The sequence below is a fragment of the Micromys minutus genome (genome assembly GCF_963924665.1).
Source record: "Micromys minutus genome assembly, chromosome: 6".
Lineage (NCBI taxonomy): Eukaryota > Metazoa > Chordata > Mammalia > Rodentia > Muridae > Micromys > Micromys minutus.
The window spans coordinates 51,513,668-51,534,284 of record NC_137975.1 but is presented as its reverse complement, the minus strand read 5'-3'; the positions used below and the strand labels follow the sequence as shown (position 1 = coordinate 51,534,284).

Below are 20,617 nucleotides of genomic sequence, written 5' to 3'. Positions count from 1 at the left end.
TCAGTAAGATATATCCTGTCCATACTCCATAAGACACTCTCATATCTTCTTGACTGTTGTCGTCTCCTAAATCCTCAAGTACACCACCAGAAAAAGACATTTTGACTATGTTATGATGAGGTGTTCTTTGTGGACATGGCTCTGAAACTTTTAGAATGGGAAGATCTCGGCTCTTCTCAGCACTGGTAGGAACACGGGAGTTGGCATTATTTAAAAAAAAAAAAAAAAAATGTTCCTGAATAACTTAAAGATATACCTGTGAGCCTTCAGAGTTTTAAAGCCAGGAAGTTACAGAGCCCACAGTAGTCTGTGAGAGAGAGAGAGAGAGAGAGACATAAAATGATTCTTTTGTTCATGTATTCATCAGTGCCCCCTCACACACAGACCCCACTATTGGCTATGTCCTTCCTTTTTCTTTCATCTCTCTTTTATTTTTTAATTTTTTAAATTTTGAGACTGTATCTTATCACACAGCCTAGGCTGAGCTCAGACTTACTATGTTTTCCCAGGAGAGGGACTCTTGATGTTCCTGCCTTTGGTATGCTAGGATCCTATGCACCAGCTTCTCTGGCTCTGAGTCCCTACCTTAAGACAACGGAGAACACTGTGAAGACTGGTACAATAGCCCATACCCCTAATTCCAGGGCCTGATAGGCTGAGGCAGGTGGATTTCGGATTTAAGGACAGCTTATGTGACACAGCAAGTTCCAGATCAGCCTGACTACAGAAGCAAAAGGAATGGGTGGGGGAGGTACAGAGAGAACAGGGCGCTTAGATGAAGAGCGCTCTGCCAGAACAGCACTCCATTAACTGAAATGGACCAACAGCTAATGGGAAAGTATTGACTTTTTAAGCTCTTATGCAAATTGACAACAGGCAGGCTTCCAGGAAAGGCCGGATATCAGAAATAACTGCATAAACTAGAAGCAGACCTTGGCAAGGTAGTATACCCTCTGAGTCTTTCCTCACCTAAGTAAGGTTGCACTTTGACCTGGTGACCTATGATTCCGGAAGCATGCAGAGGTTCAGGGTTAGCAGTATGAGTGTTAGCTGGATGTTAGAGATCCACACAGTCTTCTCGCACAAGGTTCATCTCCTCTCTGACGACCCGTCTCTCATGAATGTCCAACATTGTCTCTGACAGGTGGGAATCGAACTGGAAACATTGAACGTTCAAGTGACCTCTCTGTTTAAGGAGCTTCAAGAGGCACACACAAAACTCAGTGAGGCTGAGCTGATGAAGAAGAGACTTCAGGAAAAGTAATCATTCGTTCATTTTATTGCATGATTTATGAAGTGTGTTACTGTATCAAAACAGCTTTGTATTGCTGACTAAAACAAAAGCAGGTCCTGATATATGCTTCAGGAAAAGGGGTTTGGTGTATATTCCTGAAGCCATTGTTGTCACATGGGTCATGAGGGCACAAGAGGGCTTAGATTGGGCTGTGAAGAGCACCGGCCTCTGTGACCCTCGTACAGAGCTCCGAGGTGGATAAACAAAACAAGAGTAGGGTGGGACTTACTTGGAAAGGCCCATCCAAATCAACCGTCTCAGTCATTAAAACTGACCTAGAGGTTGACCATCTGGTCCTTGCTTATTTTTCTTGATTGAGGGAACCATCTGAGGCTAAGGATGGAGCTGATGGAGCTGATGTGTTTGAGTGTGGCCTAGTATGTACAAGGTCCTGCTTAACACCAATTCCTGAGACAGGCCCGAGCCAGGAACAGTGGCTCAGTGCTTTAATCTCAGCACCGAGGAGACTGAGGCAGGAAGGCTGATAGCTTGAGGCCTTCCTCAACTAATAATGAACTCAATTATGTCCATTAAAAAAAAAAAAAAAAGGTGGGGATGGGGGCGGGGGGGGGGGTGAGGTGGCTCAGTGCTCTGACACTTGCCACTGAGCTTGATAATCTGAGTTCCTCACTTTCATTCCCAGGATCCACATGATGGGAGGACAGAAGTAATTCCTCCAGTTGTCCTCTGACTTCTTCATATTCACCTACACACAAAACACAAGGAATAAAAATGCTAAGAAGAGTTAACCAGTGCTTAGCAACCCAGTTAATCTAAGTTGACTGCTCAGCTTAGTCACAGTGGGCAAGCAGTTTAGCCCGGGCCCAGCCTCTTCACACTTTGTATGCTGTACATAGAGTATTGCGATGTGAGGGACCTACTCTGCTTGGTTCGAACACCCTGCCCGTAGCTACGATTTGGTTTTATTCCACTCAAGTTGTCTGTCTGCTCTAAAGAGACGCTCAGGGGCTTTCCTTTTCTCTTACTGAATCCTGGTCAGAAATCCAGTCTTTGTGACAGACAGACTAAATTCTGAAGGGTGCACAGGGATTTTGCTCTAAGATGCTCCTTAGTTCACTCCCAGGTTAGGTTAAAGTATCACCATATTTAAAATATACCACCCACCGCAAGGCAGGAAGAAACAAAGCAAAAAAAGCAAATAAGAAGCAAAGAGATCAAAGTATTTTGCCTTCAAAAATCCTATAGCCCCTACCACACTCCATATTTTATGTCCTGTTGATCTGTGCAGAAGCGGGGGGGGGGGGGGGGGGTGACAAACCACTGTCTCTCCTCATGGAACGTTCATCTGTTGCAGGTGTCAGGCGCTGGAAAGGAAGAACTCTGCAACGCCATCCCCATCCGAGCTGAACGAGAAGCAGGAGCTCGTTTACAGTAACAAGAAGTTAGAGCTACAGGTGGAGAGCATGCGCTCTGAAATCAAGATGGAGCAGGTTAAGACAGAGGAGGAGAAGTGAGTGTGCGCACGGGCGTGCCGGTGCACGGGTGCTCGGGCAGGGCGGCAGCTTACCCAGAAGGGGAAGGACAGCTGGCCAAATACAGATCAGAAGGAGGACCCGAGATCATGGCATAAAATCTGTTTTGCCATCTGGAAACTAGATGTGTAGGAGACTCTTCGGGAGATTTAAATTTTTGAGTTGTATTGCAGCAAAAATATGAAAATTGTTTTCATTCTATCTTTTGGAGGAAGGACAGTCTTTTGGAAGATGCCATTTTCTGAGAGTAAGAAAAATGCTGATGTGTGGTGGCTGTAGTTTCGTTTCTGTTACGTGATAAAATATCCTGACAAAGCAACTTGGTGGACGGAGGGTTTCTCTTAGCTTACAGTCCATGGTCCAGCCCCTTACTGGGAGAGAGTAGAGGTGCCCTGGGCTGGAAGCAGCCATTCATATCCCATTCACAGTCAAGAGCAGAGAGAAATGAATGCTGGGCTTGAACTCACAGAGACCCCCCTGCCTCTTACACCCAAGTGCTGGGATAACCTAGAGCCCTAAGCTAGTGACTAACAGGTGTCACCGCCTTCATGTGGCGCGTCATTCTACATGGGTGAAGGCAATCCAGACAGTCCTCACAGGCAGGCCCAGGATGAAAGCAATCTCTCACTTTTCTCAGGTGACTACAGGTCGTGTCAAGCTGAGAGTTAAAAGTTGGTGGGATGAACAAAAAGAAAAAAGAAAAACAGATTTTTCTACTTGCGTTTTCAAAATCTGTTAGGGAGACAAGAGGATGAGTTTCTGTGATATTTCACTCATTATTCCATTTTTAATATCTTATTTTAATAGATCCAGGTTAGCCGCTCTGCAGGCAACTCACAACAAGCTTCTTCAAGAACACAATAAAGCTCTGAAAACAATTGAAGAACTAACCAAACAACAGGTATTTATAGAGAAAAGGGTACTTCCATAGCGTGGGTGGATGGAAACATCAAATATTATATGCACAAAAATCATTGCATGACCCCTCAACTAAGTCAACTTTCAAAAATCGCTTTGCAGTTTATCAGTTGTAAGATAATTATAGCTTTTCATGCTCAGCCTATATATAAGGTGACATCTACCAGGCAGGGCATGGGCTTTTCCTGCTCCCCGAGAGTGTCTGTAGGAGAGCTGAGAGCTGGGGCTCCTTGTCATCAGTGTACAGGGTGACAACTGGCTATGGCCATCTGCTGAGTGAGGTTGTACAAGGGTGCCTTGCCTGCCTGCAGTGAACTTGGAACACTGGATTTACAGCATTTAATTTAGATTAGTAACAATGTTCAACATGGTATAAAATCTACAGACCATGGAGTCTTTGAATTAAGTCTCCATTTATAAAGCTATAAATATTCTTCTAAATATGCTCTCTCTCCCTCCTTCCTTTACTCTGTCCTCTCTTCAGGGAATGTTCCTTATTCCTATGAGAGGAATAAACTTCAACTATTGAGCTACACCCTCCTCTGTCTTCGCCTCTTATAGGGTCTCAGAGTTACTCGAGCTGACCTCGAACTTGCCATCTTACTGCCTAAGCCTCCCAAGTAGTTACAATTACAGGCCTCTGCCATAAGCCCATGTTTTCTTTTCCTTTTCCCGAGGGGGCGAGTGGAGGTGGTGGTATCCAGATACATTTTGGTGTGTACGTGTGGAGGCCAGAAGTTGATGTTTGGTGTTTTTTGAGACAGGCCACCTTAGTTTCTGAAGCTTGCCAATTGGCTAGGCTAGCCAGCCAGCATGCCAGGGACCTTCCTGTCTCTGGGTCCCCAGCATTAGTGTTGCAAGCAAGAATCATTATCATATCTGGCCTCAGGTCCTCATACACACAGCAGGCTCTTTAGTGACTGGGTAATCTCCCAGGTCTTTTTACTTCATTTAAAAAAATATATATAACTCTCTTAAACCTATAGCTTAAAAAAAACATTTATTTATTAATTTATCTATCTATTTAGAGAGTCGTTATGTGGCCTTGGCTAGCCTGGAACTCACTACATAGACAAGGCTGGCCTTGAACTCAGAGTTCTACCTGCCCCTGCTGCCTCCAGATTGCTGAGATTAAAGGTGTGGGCCCAATGCTCAGCAAAGACCTGATCCCTTTTAAATGTAAACTTGTTTCCAAAGCTAAAGCAACAAAATAAATAATAGTATCCATGCCTTACAAGCGCATCAAAGAAGGCTGTCACCATTGCATGTTTCCGTTGGTGTGCTGGAGATCTGAACCCATCTGCTGGGAGCAGTGCTGTACTCCCTGGCTGGGTGTTACCTTTTAAAAAAGTGTTTTAGCGGAGAAAGTGACTTCCTGAATGAATTGTCACAGCTAAGTAACAGACTGGAGCTGACAGTTCGTAAGTGTAAACCTTTATATTTCCTAAAATAGGCTGCATCATTTCCCAGCCATTTCTAGAATGAAGTTGTATTTTTCAGGCAGAAAAAGTGGACAAGACGTTGCTGCAAGAGCTCAGCGAGAAGCTGGAGCTGGCGGAGCGGGCTCTGGCATCCAAACAGCTCCAGATGGACGAGATGAAGCAGACCATCGCTAAGCAGGAGGAGGACCTGGAGACCATGGCTGTCCTCAGGGCTCAGGTGAGATGCTATCTAGAACCTGAGCAGATTTCAAGTGTGCGGAAGGCAGTGCTTAACAAAACAGGGCCTTTTGTTTTCTGCCAGCTTCTATTCTTGCTCTGTTCTGTTTTGTGAATACATGGTCTCAATGTTTAGCTCCGACTTGAAACTTACTATGTAGACCAGGTTGGCCTTAAACTCTCAGATACTATATAGACCAGGTTGGCCTTAAACTCTCAGACTTCTCCTGCCTCTACTTTCCAGGTGCTGGGATTAGAGGCCTGTACCACCATGCCAACCAGGTGGATTTTTTTAAAAAAAACTTTTAAATGAAAGCCAGTCATGTTTGCGCACACCTGAAATTTCAGCACTTGAGAAATAAAGGCTGGAAAATTAATAGTTCAAGGCTAGCCTTAGACTCCCAAGTACTAATATTAGACTTATTTCTAAATATTTTGTAGTTTATACTGTTCATTATAAATGGTGTTTTGGGGGAAATGGGTTCTTTTTTTGAGACAGGGCCTCAAAAAACAGGCTAGCCATAAATTTTCTATGTAGCTGAGGATGACCTTGAACCCCCGATCTCTCTGCCTCTATTTTGCAAATACTAGAATTACAGGCATGTTACTATGCCTAGCTTCATATGGGTCTTTTTCTCAAAAGTTTGCTATTAAATAGAAATACTAGACACAAGAATTTTGGGGTTTTGTTTTAATTGGGTCTGGTAGCATTTACTTGTGATCCCAGTGCTGAAATTCCTGAGTTCCCTGGCCAGCCAGTCTAGCACACTTGGGGATTCCAGGCCAGTGATGGATGCTGTCTCAAAGACCAATGTGGATGGCACCTGAGAAATAGCTCAGTTCTCTGGCCTCTACATGCTCACATTCACCTATGAGCGTGCACACACAGATGCACACACAGATGCACACACACAAAGAGAAAGAGAAAAAAATTACATCATTAAAATTAAATAAACTCTACCAATTGATCTTACAAAAATACATGACCGGAATTCTCTCAGGGGGCCCCTAATGTCTTTATATCCTTGTAAATTTTACTTAGAAATCATATCAGCAGTTTCTATGCAACCTAAAATCTCATTATCACCAGCTGCCCACTGTGGATAAACCCCACCAGGAGCATCATAGGAGCCTGCCTCCGGGAGCCGTGTCTTCCCTTGGGTAGCCCACACTGCCCAGTTTACTGCTGCCCTGTGGTCTTGTGTCTGTGTCATGACTGTGTATGGGAGCTGGTTTTGGTAGACACTCTTATTCATTCAGAAACTCTGGCTTCTGCACAGCAGAGGGAGATTCTGCTCTCAGTCCTGATACAGGAATGGATAGCACAGATTCCACATCATAGAAGTGAGTCTCCACCATAATCATTTACCATGCACCATAAGATGCTGCATCATACACACACACACACACACACACACACACACACACACACACACATCTCTTTTGGTAATTGTAGTTTTGATATAATAGTTTTTTGTTGTTGTTGTTGGTTTTTGTTTTTGTTTTGATTTTGTTTTTTTTTTTTTTTTTTTTTTGAGACAAAATGTCACTATGTGGGGCTAGAGAGATGGCTCAGTGGTTAAGAGCACTAACAGACTTTCCAAAGGTCCTGATTCCAATCTGTAATGTGAGCAAATGCCCTCTTCGGGTGTGTCTGAAGACAGCTACAGTGTATTCATATACATAAAATAAATAAATCTTTTTTTAAAAAGATGTCACTATACAACTCAGGCTGGCCCCAAACTCATGAGCCTTTCGTGTTGGCTATCCAAATGCTAGAAAACAGGCGTGTGCCACTATTCGAGGCTCGGGTTTTATTTCCTTTAAAGAATAATAGATAATATATACCAAAGCCACAGAATCCAAAGGCTAGTTTTAAACATAGTACATTGAAAACGTGGCACCAGGGGACTGGAGAGGTAGCTTGGCATGTACAGCTCTTGCAGAAAACGTACCTACAGTTCCCGGCACCCGTGTCAGGCCTGTGAGTCCCCTGCCTCTATCACCCAAGTGCTGGTTCTGAGGACTTTTGATGAGGTAAAAGAAGCAACCAACATAAGACAAAATAATGTGTGTTTGTATATTTTAAATTTAGCTTAAGACCAACATTCTAGTAAGCCATTTACTAGAAGGTGTTCCTGAATACTATTTAAAAAGTATTTTACTGAATTAATGATTCCTGCACCCCTTAAGCCATTTACATCAGTTCAGTTTAGGAGGCCCCGTTGTTTAAAGCACCCACATATCAGAAACTTGTATCTACTGTTCAACGGCATTGGAAAGCCATAATGTATGCCCATTCGCAGCAGAAGTCTCTCACTCCCAAAGCCCGTCTACAGGTGTAGCACGGACCCCGCTCTCAGGTTGGGGCCAGATCATTCCTGAGCGCATGCGCATCTCCATGGTAACTTAACTTCTCCCTCTAACAGATGGAGGTGTACTGTTCAGATTTTCATGCTGAGAGAGCCGCAAGGGAGAAGATTCATGAAGAAAAGGAGCAGCTGGCCTTGCAGCTCGCTATTTTGCTGAAAGAGAACAATGACTTTGAAGATGGAGGCAGGTAAGAGAAAGCGCAGGCCAGCGCTGCAGAGGAATTAGTGATGTACACGCTGTGTCCTTAGCACGGGCCAGCGCTGCAGAGGAATTAGTGATGTACACGCTGCGTCCTTAGCACGGGCCAGCGCTGCAGAGGAATTAGTGATGTACACGCTGTGTCCTTATCCACATCTGAGACCTGCTCTCCCACACCTCATCTGTTCCTGTTCCACACTTAGTTCATGTGACACCAAAGGTTGACAGAAGCATAGGAACCTGGCCAGCTTCCTTGTATTGAAGTACACTGTGAAAATGACATTCTGTGTCCCAGCATCTTACCTGGCTTTAAATTATTTGTCTTAAAAAAATACTTAACCAAGTTCCAACTTTAAAATTTATTTTTACTTACTTACTTTGTTTTGAAATTGGTCATACACTTTAATCCAGTCTGGTCTAGGAATTGCTACTGTGTGCTGGCCAAACCTAATCCTCCTGTCTCAGACTCTGGGGTGCTACTTGGAAGTACAGGCATATACCATATGTCTGACTAAAAAATTATTGAGAAAGGTCTTAAAATATTTTAAATAGAAAATAAAATAACACAAGTAATATGTATGCCATTCTAAATTAACTGTTTGCTTTGTTTATTTCATTTGCTTCAGTATTTTTTTAATTTTCTTTAATCAACTTTCATTACATTATTTATGCGGGTGTGGATGCTTGCCACAATTTGTATATGGAGGTCAGAGGACAGCTTGCAGAGGTCATTTCTCCTCTTCTGCCCCGTGGGTCACAAGGACTGAGCTCAGGCTTGTCGCAAACGTCACTCCCAGCTCATCCATCGCTTCAGCCCCAAGTCCTTTTTATCAAAGTGTTATCCAAAGCTGCTCTTTTTGATTTCCACACTTCAGTACACCCCTTTCCCCCTACTTCACGAGAACAGGCATTTGGTGAGCAGCCATACACCTGCATTATAATCTTACATACGGATATGCACACAAGTCCCTGCATCATATTTTTAACCAACCTTTTAGATGGATTTATGTGTGTTTTGCCTGCATGTACACTGCACGCATGCCTAGTGCCAGCAGAAGTCAGAAGAGGATTCCAATCCCCTGAACTGAAGTTACAGACTGTCATGAACCACTGTGTGGGTTTGAGGACCAACCTCAGGTCCTCATTTAGAGTATAAGTAGTCTTAACTGCTGAGCTATCTCTCCAGCTCCCCACATGGTGTATTTTAAGGAAGATGATGCCGATTTGTTTTCTGTGTTTAAGTTACAAAATGATCATTATAGATTTTGTTCTGCAAATTAATTTATATCATGTGATTTTGAACTCCGATGCAGATTTAAGTCATTATTTTTTGGAAAATTGAAGGTTTTTTCTCTTAGGTAATGAAATAATTTATTCTCTTTAATTGCCTTGTAATGTCTTGATCCAGAAATATGCCACTTTCTCTGACCCACTTTACTATCAACAGTTTGGTAGCTGGGCAGTGTTGGCCCATGTCCCTAATCCCAGCACTTAGGAGGCAGAGACAGAGTTCCAGACAGCCAGGGCCGCACAGACAAGGCCTGTCGTTTACAAAAAGGTAGGGTGGGCGTCCGGAGAGATGGCTCAAAGGTTAAGAGCACTGGCTGCTCTTTGAGAGGTTTTGAGTTCAGTTCCCAGGAAGATCTGGTGCCCTCTTCTGGCCTACAGGTATATATGTAGGAAAATCAATAAATCTTTTAAGGAAAAAAAAGTAGAGATGGGTTATTTCCTGATTTTATACAGCCCAACTTAGTATCTTCATCACATTCTATCCTGGTACCAGCGGTATAAAAATCAAGTAAGTCTTTTGTTCTGGGTGTTTTACTTCACTTTTCCGCACTGGGGGTTTTGGTGCCTTGTGCATGCTAAGCAAGCACTCAGCCCCTGAGCTGAAGGTCGCTTTTCTTATGAAGTTCAACCTTATGTTTTTGCCTTGTTTCCCACACTCACACTTCTGTTGGCTGCTTACTGGTGTCCCTTGCAGGGCTACAGAACATCACACCACAGGTGGTCTTGGTTTTCATCCCAGTAGGCAGTCCTTGGTGGAAATGCAGTGCCGGCATGGGGCGCGGACCAGTGACTCTGAGCAACAGCAGGCTTACCTGTTTCAAAGAGGTGAGTCACCTGTGAGCTAGCATTTCAGGTTACATTGTACAGAATGGCTCCCAAAGCAAAGCAGTCAACATACAGCACCGCTTCCTTCCCCAGAATCTCAGCTCTGTTAGCCTCCCACTTCATTGCACCCAGACTGTTCACCAGCCAGGCAGAACCATGAGGAGCAGTGTTCTGTAATTCATATAAGTTATCAAAAGGGAAGTGTTATCCTTGATTTTTCATAAAAAAAATTTTTTTTTCAAAGACCTAATGTGGATAGGAAAAATGTTAGTGGCAAATGCTCTACTGACAAGATGCCATCTTAAATTTCCCCGGCATAAAAAGGTCCCTACAGCAACCTGAGAACGTTCGGCCCTGCTTCCATTTCTGTTGCTCTGCCTACAAGATGAGGGGTGGGCTTGTTTTCTCTCACATTCCCAGGTAGGTAGGTTATCAGCCATCATTGTGGGAGAGTCTGGGCAGCAGGGACTTAACAGTCACGCCACATCCACAGTGAAAAGTAGGTCTCTGCGTGTCATTTCGTATTTCCTGTCTGTCCTTCCCTCCCCACCCCACCCTCCAGCAAAGTCTTTTTATAGGAAATCAAGTTAAAAAATAAGTTTAGTAGCCAAGTGTTGTGACTCATGCCTGTAATCCTTGTAGGTGAGAGGCTGAGACCAGAAGATTGAGAAATCCAGGCCAGCCTGGGCTAGTCTATGCTAATAAATAAATAAATTTAAAATAAATAAACCAAAGGTTAGTATACATATGTGAGCATACCACATTGAAACCACTATTTTGAATAATTACTATGCATCGATAAAAGAGCCAGAGAGATGGATACTCATTGATCTTCCAGAGGACCAAGTTCAGTTCCCAGCACTTGCAGCTACGAGCTGCCTCTAACTACAGCTCCAGGGGATCTGACTCTTTCCTCTGGGTTCTGCAAGCACCTGAGCACACACAGCACACATGAGTACAAAGGAAATAAATCTTTCTACCTGTGTGAGTATATGCTGATTAAAAACAATGCAAAAATCCTAAATCACAAAATGAATCCAAACAGTAAATATGCATCCCTGGAGCACACATCAGTGAGAATGTCTTTAATTGTTTGCCAAGCCATCCCTTAGACTTGTATGTCATACATTTAAGTAAAGTGCTTTGAAGCAAACAAATGTTCAAGGTCATTTTCTTTGTCATACATACTCTAAAAAATAAAAAGACACTTTAGGAGCCAAGCCAACTACTAGGCTAAAACTGAAAAGTTTGTTCCATAAAGGTCAGGTGAGAGAGGCCCTGGAAGCAGAAGCACCTTTCAGCAGTGATAGACAAATGCACTGATAAAGATCTATGTAGAGTTGGGATGCATTTCATGTATGTTTTGTAAAGAACATCATAGGAACCGGACATGGATGTCTCCTCAGAGGCTCCCCCAGAATGATATAGATACAGATGTGGATGCTTGCAGCTAAACAACAGACTGAACACTGGGACCCCGGTGAAAGAGCTAGAGAAAGGACTGAAGGAGCTGAAGGGCACTGAGGTGGAGTGATTGGGAGAGGGAGTATCTTCATGGAAGCAAGTTGAGGGTATAACATTTGAAATGTAAATACAGAGAATATCCAATAAAATTGATAAAAAGAGAACATGACACTGTGAACATGTGGAAGGAGGAGGCTGTTCACATCACGGCGGGCAGGAAGCAAAGATGAAGCTAGGGTCAGGGCCTGAGCTCCAACACACTTGCCACAACCCAATTCCACCTTCTGAAGGTCCCACCCTCCTGCCCCGTGATAGTGCTGCCAGCTGAGGATCGGTACATGAGCCCTGGAAAGATGCTTTCTACCTGACAGAACAGGGCCTGGCTGCAGAGCCCCTGGAGCCTGAGGCTACACCTACTGCATTTTCCCACCTCATGGGTAGCCCAGCACAGAGCAGAACTTCAGAATCCTGGAGGTTCTCCATCAACTGAATAAAGGAGATTGCTGTCTGCTTCTGAGAGATCCTTCGACAAGCCTCCCGGCTCCTCTCCTCGCTCCCTCTGGTTCATATCCTCTGTCTTACTGTCGTGGATTTAAGGCTTAGTAGACCATGTTTTGTCCTGTCCCTACAAGTGGAACTATGTTTTCACAAACCTTGAACCAGAGATATGATTGAAGTAACAAACACTGGTTCTAGATTTCTCTATGTTCACAGAAAAGATGTCCACTAGTGACCCAAAAGTGTGCATTTGTATCCCACTCGAGACGGATGCTCACACTAACCGTCCATTACTAACTCCAGGCCCAAGTGCTCTTGAGATGGAGCTGACTGACAGCACATGTCACTTCTTGTTTCCGCCCAGGAGCCGAGGACATGAGCTGGCAACACGGGCAGCAGCCTCGGAGTATTCCAATTCACTCGTGCCCCAAGTGTGGGGAGGTCCTGCCGGACATCGACACACTCCAGATCCACGTGATGGACTGCATCATCTGAGTGCTCCTCCTCCACTCCCCACAGCTGTTGGTAAACGCCAGCTTTCTCCAACACTCGTACTTCTGTCTTCTTTATTGTCACACAAATACTTTTGCCACATTATCCTTATTTCTGGAGAAAGGAAATGTACCCCTCATAAGGAGAACATCTTCTGGACTGACTGGAAGTCACACAGAAGAATCTAGTTAGCACCCTTCCAATAAGAGAGCCAGAGTCACTGAGAGCAGTCAGCCAAAATGGGACACCATATGACCAAGCTCATGAAATGACATGGGAGAAACCTGTAAGAGGCAGGAAACTGAAATGGTTGGAAACATGGCTGCAGTGTTTTTCTAGGTAAATCTTCACCCAGCAGGCATCTTGTTCTGTGTGTAATTATGTGGAAGTTACATATAGCTCTTTCTGACTGAACACTGGTATCTGTTAACACCAGGGCAGATGAGAGCCGGAATGTAGCTCAGGACTGGGGTTTTTACCTCAGCTGTTCAGTGTGACATTACCCTCAGTCTCTGTACTGCAGGCGTATGGGCTAATACCTTACATAGTTTAATTTGTAGAAGAACAGCTATTTTCTTCACAGATGAAGTAGCAGGTTACAGACATCAGTTATTACAAAGTAAACTTTTGCAACATGTCTGTTCCATTGCTCATACATGGCCAGCAGCACTGTAGGATGTATGTTCTGTATTAAGCTCACTAGACTTAGTATAAGCTTGATACTGAGATGTTTTAATTATGATAAATAGGAGCCAGGCCCTTTTAGTAGAGGCCAGTGCATGTTTGAATGAGATTACTGATAAGAAGGTAAACTGAGCCATGTGGCAGTGCATAGCACACCTGCAATTCCAGCACATGGGAAACTGAGGCAGGAGATCACCAGCTCATGGCCAGATAGGTCTACACAGAAGAAATGAAGATTTGCCATATTTTGTGTTTCAAAAGTTATCAAGAACTAAACAAGTCCAAAAGTAAACAGCATCGAGTCCTAAAACGTTTAAGAAAATTGTTTTGTGTTTACCGTAGGACCTCTGGTTAAATACACATGGATGTGTGTTTAAATAAAATCAAAGTAGTTCATTCATCTCAATGAGACATCTTCTCATCTGAACAGTTACCCCTTCCAAAACAGTAGAACATTTTCCTGTTCATCAGTAATTAGCTCAGATCCCCTCTCAGACCCCAGAGACAATATTTGCTATGACATTTCTAAAATTACAATGACTTTTTTTTCTTTTCTTATTGTTTCTAGTATAAATTTCTTTCCTATTTTATACTGGATAAAGTAGGTTTCTACAGTATCCCAGATACAGGAGGAAACCAAACCGTGTCACAGTGCATTTACTGGGAAAGTCCTTTTACTTTGTTCAAGTATAATTAACTGATAAATCCAAACTGTGAATTGAAAACTCAAATGGTCTTAATAAGACTGTGACCAAAGCAATTGTTTGATCATGAAGAGGATTACAAATGAAGGCAAGTTTAGACTAAGACTGTTGGAGAGAGATCTATGTATAGCATCTTGCGTAGCAGCTAGGTTACAGCACAACCTGAGTATCCATTCCCTGGGATTGGATAGGGAAAATGCAATACACAGATACCATGACGTAGTAGTCAGCATTGAAAAAGGGGATTATGTCACTTGATAACATAGATGGGCCTGGAGGACATCATGTCAAATGAAATAAGCCAGACATTGGTATCACATGATATCACTCACATGTGGGCTCTGAAGAAACATAGCTTGTAGATGTTGGAAGCTGAATGGTGGTTAGCAGGACAGGGGGAAAGATGTTGCTCAAAGGTACAAAGTCTCAGGAGGGATAAACTGTAGTGATCTACTGTACAGAATGGTGACTGTATAGTTTGTATATTAAGGCTATATCCCCAGTTTAGTAAACAACTTGTAAACCCTCTGTGTGTTATCTGATTTATTTAATCTACTGTCTGCTCTAAGACCTTGTTACATGTCACCAGTTAGCTACAAGTCGTAGGAGTTTGCGCATGTTATTTTCCTTCTTTCTTTTTCTGTTTGTGTTGGTGTTTTTGAGACAGAGCTGCGTTGTGTAGCTCTGACTGCCTGGAACTCATTTTGTGGACCAGGCTGGCTTTAAACTCATAGAGATAAACCTGCCTCCCTTCAGAGTGCTGGAACTGAACCTGGCTTATGCATGATACCTTCCTGCCTGAACAGTCATGACCCAGGTTTAATAGCATGGTTATCTGCATGTGTGATAAAATATCTCATTGAAAATGGAAAAGGAAGAAAGGTTTCTTATGGCTCAGTGTATCAAAGGTTTTGGTCCTTCCTTGTGGGGAGGCTGTGGTGGAACTGGGCAGCTTACACCATGGGAGGCCAGGGAGCAGAGAGAGAGATGCCTGATCCTGCTGGGCTCCCCACCTGCCAAGTAATACTGCCCACATATGATGTCAGCTCTCCCCCCCCCCCCAGAAGCTAAGAAAAGAGGTACTGATCTCCAGGGCTCTTTGCAACACCAGTCACACAGACAATCAAAGTTAGCGACTATCTTATTATTCTCTGAGCAAATCCCTTAGGTTGCCAGGCTTACAGGGCAAGCACATTACCAACCTGGTCATTTCACCAGCCCCTCATCCTTAGTAATATTTGCTGTCTGTCCATTCAGCCATATGGCTGTCCTTCCTTCTGTTTTCTGGCAATGCCATCTTAGCAGGTAAGATAACATGTCGTTTGGCTTTGTGTTTTCTCAGTGATCAGTTATCTTGAGCCTTCTATATACTTCTTGGCCACATATAAGTCTTTGGAGATATGTCCAGCTCTCTGACCATTGTAAAATTGCATTACTTGGTTTACTGGGTTTTATTCCATTTATAAGTGGCTAATATTTTATACACTGACTACTTTGTATACACACACAAAGTTTGCTTTGCAAATATGTCCTATCATTCTGTAGTTGGTCCTTTCAGCATTCTGTAGTTGGTCCTAATAACTGCTGACTATTTCTTTGGCCAGGTAGACGTCTTTTATTCTGATAGAGTTGAGTTCCACTTTCCTATTTTTCTTTTCTTCTTACACTTTTAATAAATGAATAATACCGAGTGACTGTTGAGCACCCAGATTAAGTAGAACATCTGTATTCCCCAATCCAAGGTGCAGGGAATGCCACAAGAGGAAATCAGTAGATGGGGAGGGGTGTGATGATATTCTGGCCACTACTCCCATGAACTCAGAGCAAGTACGGACACCTGCACGATCCTACACAAAACAGGGCTCCCATGAACGTTCCCTCATGGAGGAGGGAAGCGTTCCAGTGTCCTACCCATCCTTGAACTATTGACAGTTAATGGGTTGCCAAAGGAACGGGGAGTCAGTCTCCTTAGAGTAACACTGGTCAGTTGCCCACACATTACTAAGAAACTCCCCTCTGCTCATGAAGGCAACACTAATGAAGCTCAGTGGGTTTATTGACATGAGCATAAGAGAAGTACTAGGAAGGAGTTCAGCAGGAGAGGTGGGAACGAGACAGAGTGATGGAGACAGTCTACACATATAAGATTTCAAGATATTGGTTCATAATTCTGACAAGCTAAATTTTGTCGATATCAACAAAGTAACATCTGAATTTTAAGTGGGAAGGTATTGTTATAAAAGACCTGAAGTAGCTGGTGCAGTATTGAATAATGAAGTCAAAGCCTTTCCTAAGTTTCCGATTGTTGCTTTGTTTTTAAGTTGCATTCATTATTTAGTGTGTGTATATTTACACACATATATACATGTATACATGCATACATATGTGTGTACATATTTTTCAAATACTCTCAATACACTGGAAAACTACAATCAAGACTAGAGAACTGGCAATGGAACAGACATACAGAATGGCACACCCAGAAAGAACCACGCCCACACAGGTGCGATGGGCTAATTCTTGAGCATGAGAGCAGGACCACATGAAGGGCAGGGCTTCAGGATAGAGACAGCTCATTGTCCTCGCTGCTCGGGCTGTTTTGCTCATTGGCTCCTCTTCCCAGTTTCTGGCCTACTGAAACTCACTCTGTAAGCTAGGCTGGCCTTGAGCCCACAGAGATCTACATGGCTCTGCCTCCTGAGTGCTGGGATTAAAGTGTGTGCCACCACCCAGCATCAGATGCTCTTAATTTGAGAGTCATCTGGACTAGTTTCCAGGAAGTATACAAACCACTAAAAAGCATACAAACTCTTGACAATACTTGTTTTTCTAGAATGGGAAACAAACCCCACTAGATTATTTTCTCAAAGAGGTCTGTGAGCACTTCCCCACAAACAACACTGCTTCCACTCCTCACCCCCAGAAATTAAAAACCACTACAAGGTGCATCCCTGTTTCAAAAACCACCATTTTGGAGGCTGAGACAAAAGGACTACCAGGAGTTCAAAGCCAACCAGAGCAACACAGCAAATCAAAGCGAAGTAAGAACAACCCTGCAATGGTTTAAAGCTGATGTGCAGGCCTCAGTTCTTCTAAAGAAAATGCAGCCTTTCCTCGGAGCCTCAGATTGAAGAGGAGCAAGCTGCTCCCGGGCCCTTCATTCTCTTATTAGAGTATGATTTCAATATGAAGTGTCCTCAAAAGCCCCCAGGAGAAACAATGTTTAGAAGAGCTTTTAGTCGGGTGAATTAATCCACGGTGGGTTTCCAGTTTGAGTAGACTACGGGGAGCTGGATGGTGCAGTGACAATTTTGGAAGTTTGGGTTCTTTCAAAAACACAAGATTATATCTTGGTGTGTAGAATGTTGGGCTGCTCCAGCTGTGACAGCAGCTGACTATCATTTGCCTCGTGCTGTGGTGGTGGTGGTGGTGGGGTGGTGACCCTGCCAGCTGCAGATGGTTTCTTTGATTTTGTGATGTTTGGAACTCTGGGGACTTTTTGGAGGGTATATAAATGCTAGAAACCTGGTGGGTTGTTGGTTGGTGTTGGTCACAGCTTGTTAATTAGCCATGTGCAAAGAAAAAAAATTATCCTGACGGCAAAGATCAGACTTGCTCTAAGGAACTCAGACGCCCCTAATCAGCAGGAAGTAGTCTAACTAATGCTACCCCATTTCTGACCCTGGCTTCATTCAGGGATCTCTTTCCTCTATATCCTTTTCTCTTTCATCTAGTGTGGGGGGTTGAAAGGGTGGAAGAGAAAAGAACCCAAAAAGTAGCCGAAGACCAACTACACACACACCTTTAATCTTAGCATTTGGGAGACAGAAGCAGACAGATCTCAAGACCAGCCTAGTCTATAGAGACAGTTGCAGGACAGCCAAGCCTACACAGAGAGACCCTGCTTCAAAAAACAAAACAAACAAAAGGCTCCTGGGAGGTGGTAGAAGTGTGGAAGGCAAGGCCTAGCTGGAAGAAGTAGTCACCGAGAACAGGAGTCTGCTCAACCGCAGGACACCTTTCCACCTTGCTGCGCCTTATCAACCATAGCCTTTGGCCTCCCCAGTGTCCAGGAGCAATAGAACCAAAATCCTTCCAGCCTTAAGTCCTCGTGGGTATTTCTAGTTTGAAATTCAAAGTCAGGATATCTAATTCTTGTTGTAATCCTTCCTGCTTGAAGTTGTCACAGAGGGAGACGCCTGACTAACATAGTCAGATGTCATTCTGAAACCAAATGGACCCTATAGTGTCCCTTAAATTTGGACTTCCCACGTTCCCTACTAAAGTGTGTTACTTCAAGAAACAACTAGTTGCACAAGTCAAAAATTGATCTGCAAGCCTCCGTCTGACTTTCCTTTGCCCTCTTTCTCCATATCCCACTTGCATTTGATTCCGAATTTACCTTATTTTTTCCCAAAATCACTACCTCCTCTTTCCTCAAACTTGGCCACTAAACCAATAGATACAAATTGCTTGGCTCTCCATATCCGTTTGTGCTTGAGCCTTTAGATTGATACCGTTTCCTATTCCTTGAATCCTGTGGGAAGCAAAGGTTACCTGTAAAGTCATGGCGAAGAAAGGAATTACAGAATACAGACAAGAACTGGGCCACCTAATTATTGAAGTCACTATTGCTGTGAAATTTTCACACTAGAATTACTCCCAAACCTGGGCCAGTAGCATAGGCTTTAAAGATGGAGTTCAGAAATGGAGCATTAATACCCATGGTACAAGGGGGAAAATCTCTGTACATCAGGATTCTTATTAGTCATCTTGAAGCTTGTCTTACTTTCAAATGAATGTAAACACAGTGGGCAGAGACGCCAATGCTGTCTTATCTCTAATCAACTAGTGAATGTATTCAGTACCTAAACAGTAATCCCAGCACTCCGGAAGCAGGGCAGAAGGTTTCAAGAATTCCAAGCCGTGGCTGTGAATACAGCTCTGTGGGCTTGCTTAGCATCCATGAACCCCTTAATCTAATCAGCAGCACAAAGGAAAAAGAAGTGAGGGAGAGGGAGGAGGAGGAATTCCAGAACACTCCCAAGTCCTGCTACTTGCCATTTTAAAATAATCCAGCAGGCACTCTGATCCCAGCACGTGGGAAGCAGAGTCTGAGTTCAAGGCTCACCTGATCTACATAGAAGAAAAGTTCAAGGCCAGACCCTGCCTCAAACATCAACAAGACTGTGCATGGAAGTCTTCGGAATTGTGGCGGCTAAATATTCTGCATTTGGAAAACGGTTTTAGTACTATGTATAAACACTTGTAAATAAAGTTTGAATTTTATTAAAGAATGATCTGATAAACTATTCTCAACTCTAACATACTCTATTTCCCCGAATCTGCACGATTCTAGAATTGTTGAGAGAGAGAGAGAGAGAGAGAGAGAGAGAGAGAGAGAGAGAGAGAGAGAGAGAGAGAGAGAGAGAGAGAGAGAGAGAGAGGAATAGAGGAGTAGAGGCCGGCCATGAGCACGTGGAGAGAGAGGAGGAAAGGGAAGAGGAGGGATAGGGGTGGGAGAGCAAGAGAGCCAGGAGGCAAGAGAGGCCAAGAGAGAGAGGAGAGGGCAAGCAGCCCCTTTTATAGTGTCAGGTCATTGGGGCGGAGTACTTGGCTACTGCCAAGTAATTTAGGGGCAGGGTTTACAGAATCCCAACACTCTCTAATTTAAAACATCTAAACTGGACACGGGATGAGCAAAACTGGTTCGGACTTTGATAGGTTTGTTTGTATCCGGGAAACCTGTGAGGACCTCGGTGAGTGTTGATTTAGAAGTTTAGGCTTCTTTAGTCCTTACCCTCCATTTATGGAGATGGGCTGGGAGTAGGTAATAGTGCTTGAACTCCTCCGCGCTAGAGGACGCCAGACCCTCTATTTTAGTTCCGCGAATCTGAGGCTTCACCAACCGGAAGTTCTTTGCCCATAGCAAAGATGGCGTCTGTTAGCCTACGCCAATCCGGCTGCTCTGCTGAGAGGCGGTCCTTCCCGGCCAAGGAGCTGTGTGGTCCGAGAGTTCTGGTGTAGCCAATCAGAGCGTCCTCCACAGACGAACGCGTCGACGTCAGAGGTGGGCGGGGCCCAGTTGTAATTTTTGGCGGGATCCGGTGTGGACCGGGAAGAGGACTGGATCTTAGGTGAGCTTCACGGGCTTTTCGTGTGTCGGGGACTCGGAGCGTCCACGCAGGGATTGGGGTCTGAGGGAGAGGAGCGAGGCTTTGAGGGTGAGAGGCGCAGAGATCTGGATCGGGCGGAGCAGGCGACCTTCGGCCGAGGCTGGAACGGGCAAGGCGCCGGGGCTGGAAGATTGGTTTGTCTCTGACAATTTCATGTGTGCACATGTAAATATGGCAATTCAGCCCTCTTCCTCTTTTAACCTCTTCCCTTTTCTCTAAACTCCTTCACCTTTCCCACTGGATGCAGCTAGAGTTGCTTGCATAAAGAGCACCCTTTCAAAATGCCCGCGGTCTCACGGACTCCTCCCTCCCTGATCCCTATTGAATGCTCTCCTTGGGGCTCCTACAGAGACACACCAAATCTGCCCTACCGTTGGATTACGAAGAGGCTCCAGATAACAAGCACGCAGTAGTGGACAAATGTGCAGTTACTAGGGCAGAGGGATTTCTAGAGGGGACCTTAAGGGTATTGCCGATTAGAAAGGCTCAGCAATTCGCTAATTGGAGATGAGAAAGAACCGAAAAGCTTTTCTAGATAAAGTGCATGAAG

At 44.0% G+C, this 20,617-nt stretch overlaps 1 protein-coding gene across 4 annotated transcripts in view; it reads left to right on the top strand.

The window, feature by feature from the left end:
- Positions 1-14,419, top strand: part of OPTN (optineurin) — a 39,406-nt gene extending 24,987 nt beyond the window's left edge. For 2 of the 4 annotated variants that reach the window (XM_080918592.1, XM_080918593.1), the window contains exons 8-14: positions 1,145-1,260; positions 2,610-2,765; positions 3,595-3,688; positions 5,206-5,364; positions 7,793-7,923; positions 9,919-10,049; positions 12,376-14,419. In XM_080918592.1, coding sequence (XP_080774718.1) covers positions 1,145-1,260; positions 2,610-2,765; positions 3,595-3,688; positions 5,206-5,364; positions 7,793-7,923; positions 9,919-10,049; positions 12,376-12,506 — 918 coding nt within the window. In that variant the 3' untranslated portion in view covers positions 12,507-14,419. The remainder of the gene's footprint in view (positions 1-1,144; positions 1,261-2,609; positions 2,766-3,594; positions 3,689-5,205; positions 5,365-7,792; positions 7,924-9,918; positions 10,050-12,375) is intronic. The other 2 variants (XM_080918595.1, XM_080918594.1) reach the window with 2 other exon arrangements.
- The last annotated feature ends 6,198 nt before the right edge of the window (positions 14,420-20,617 follow it).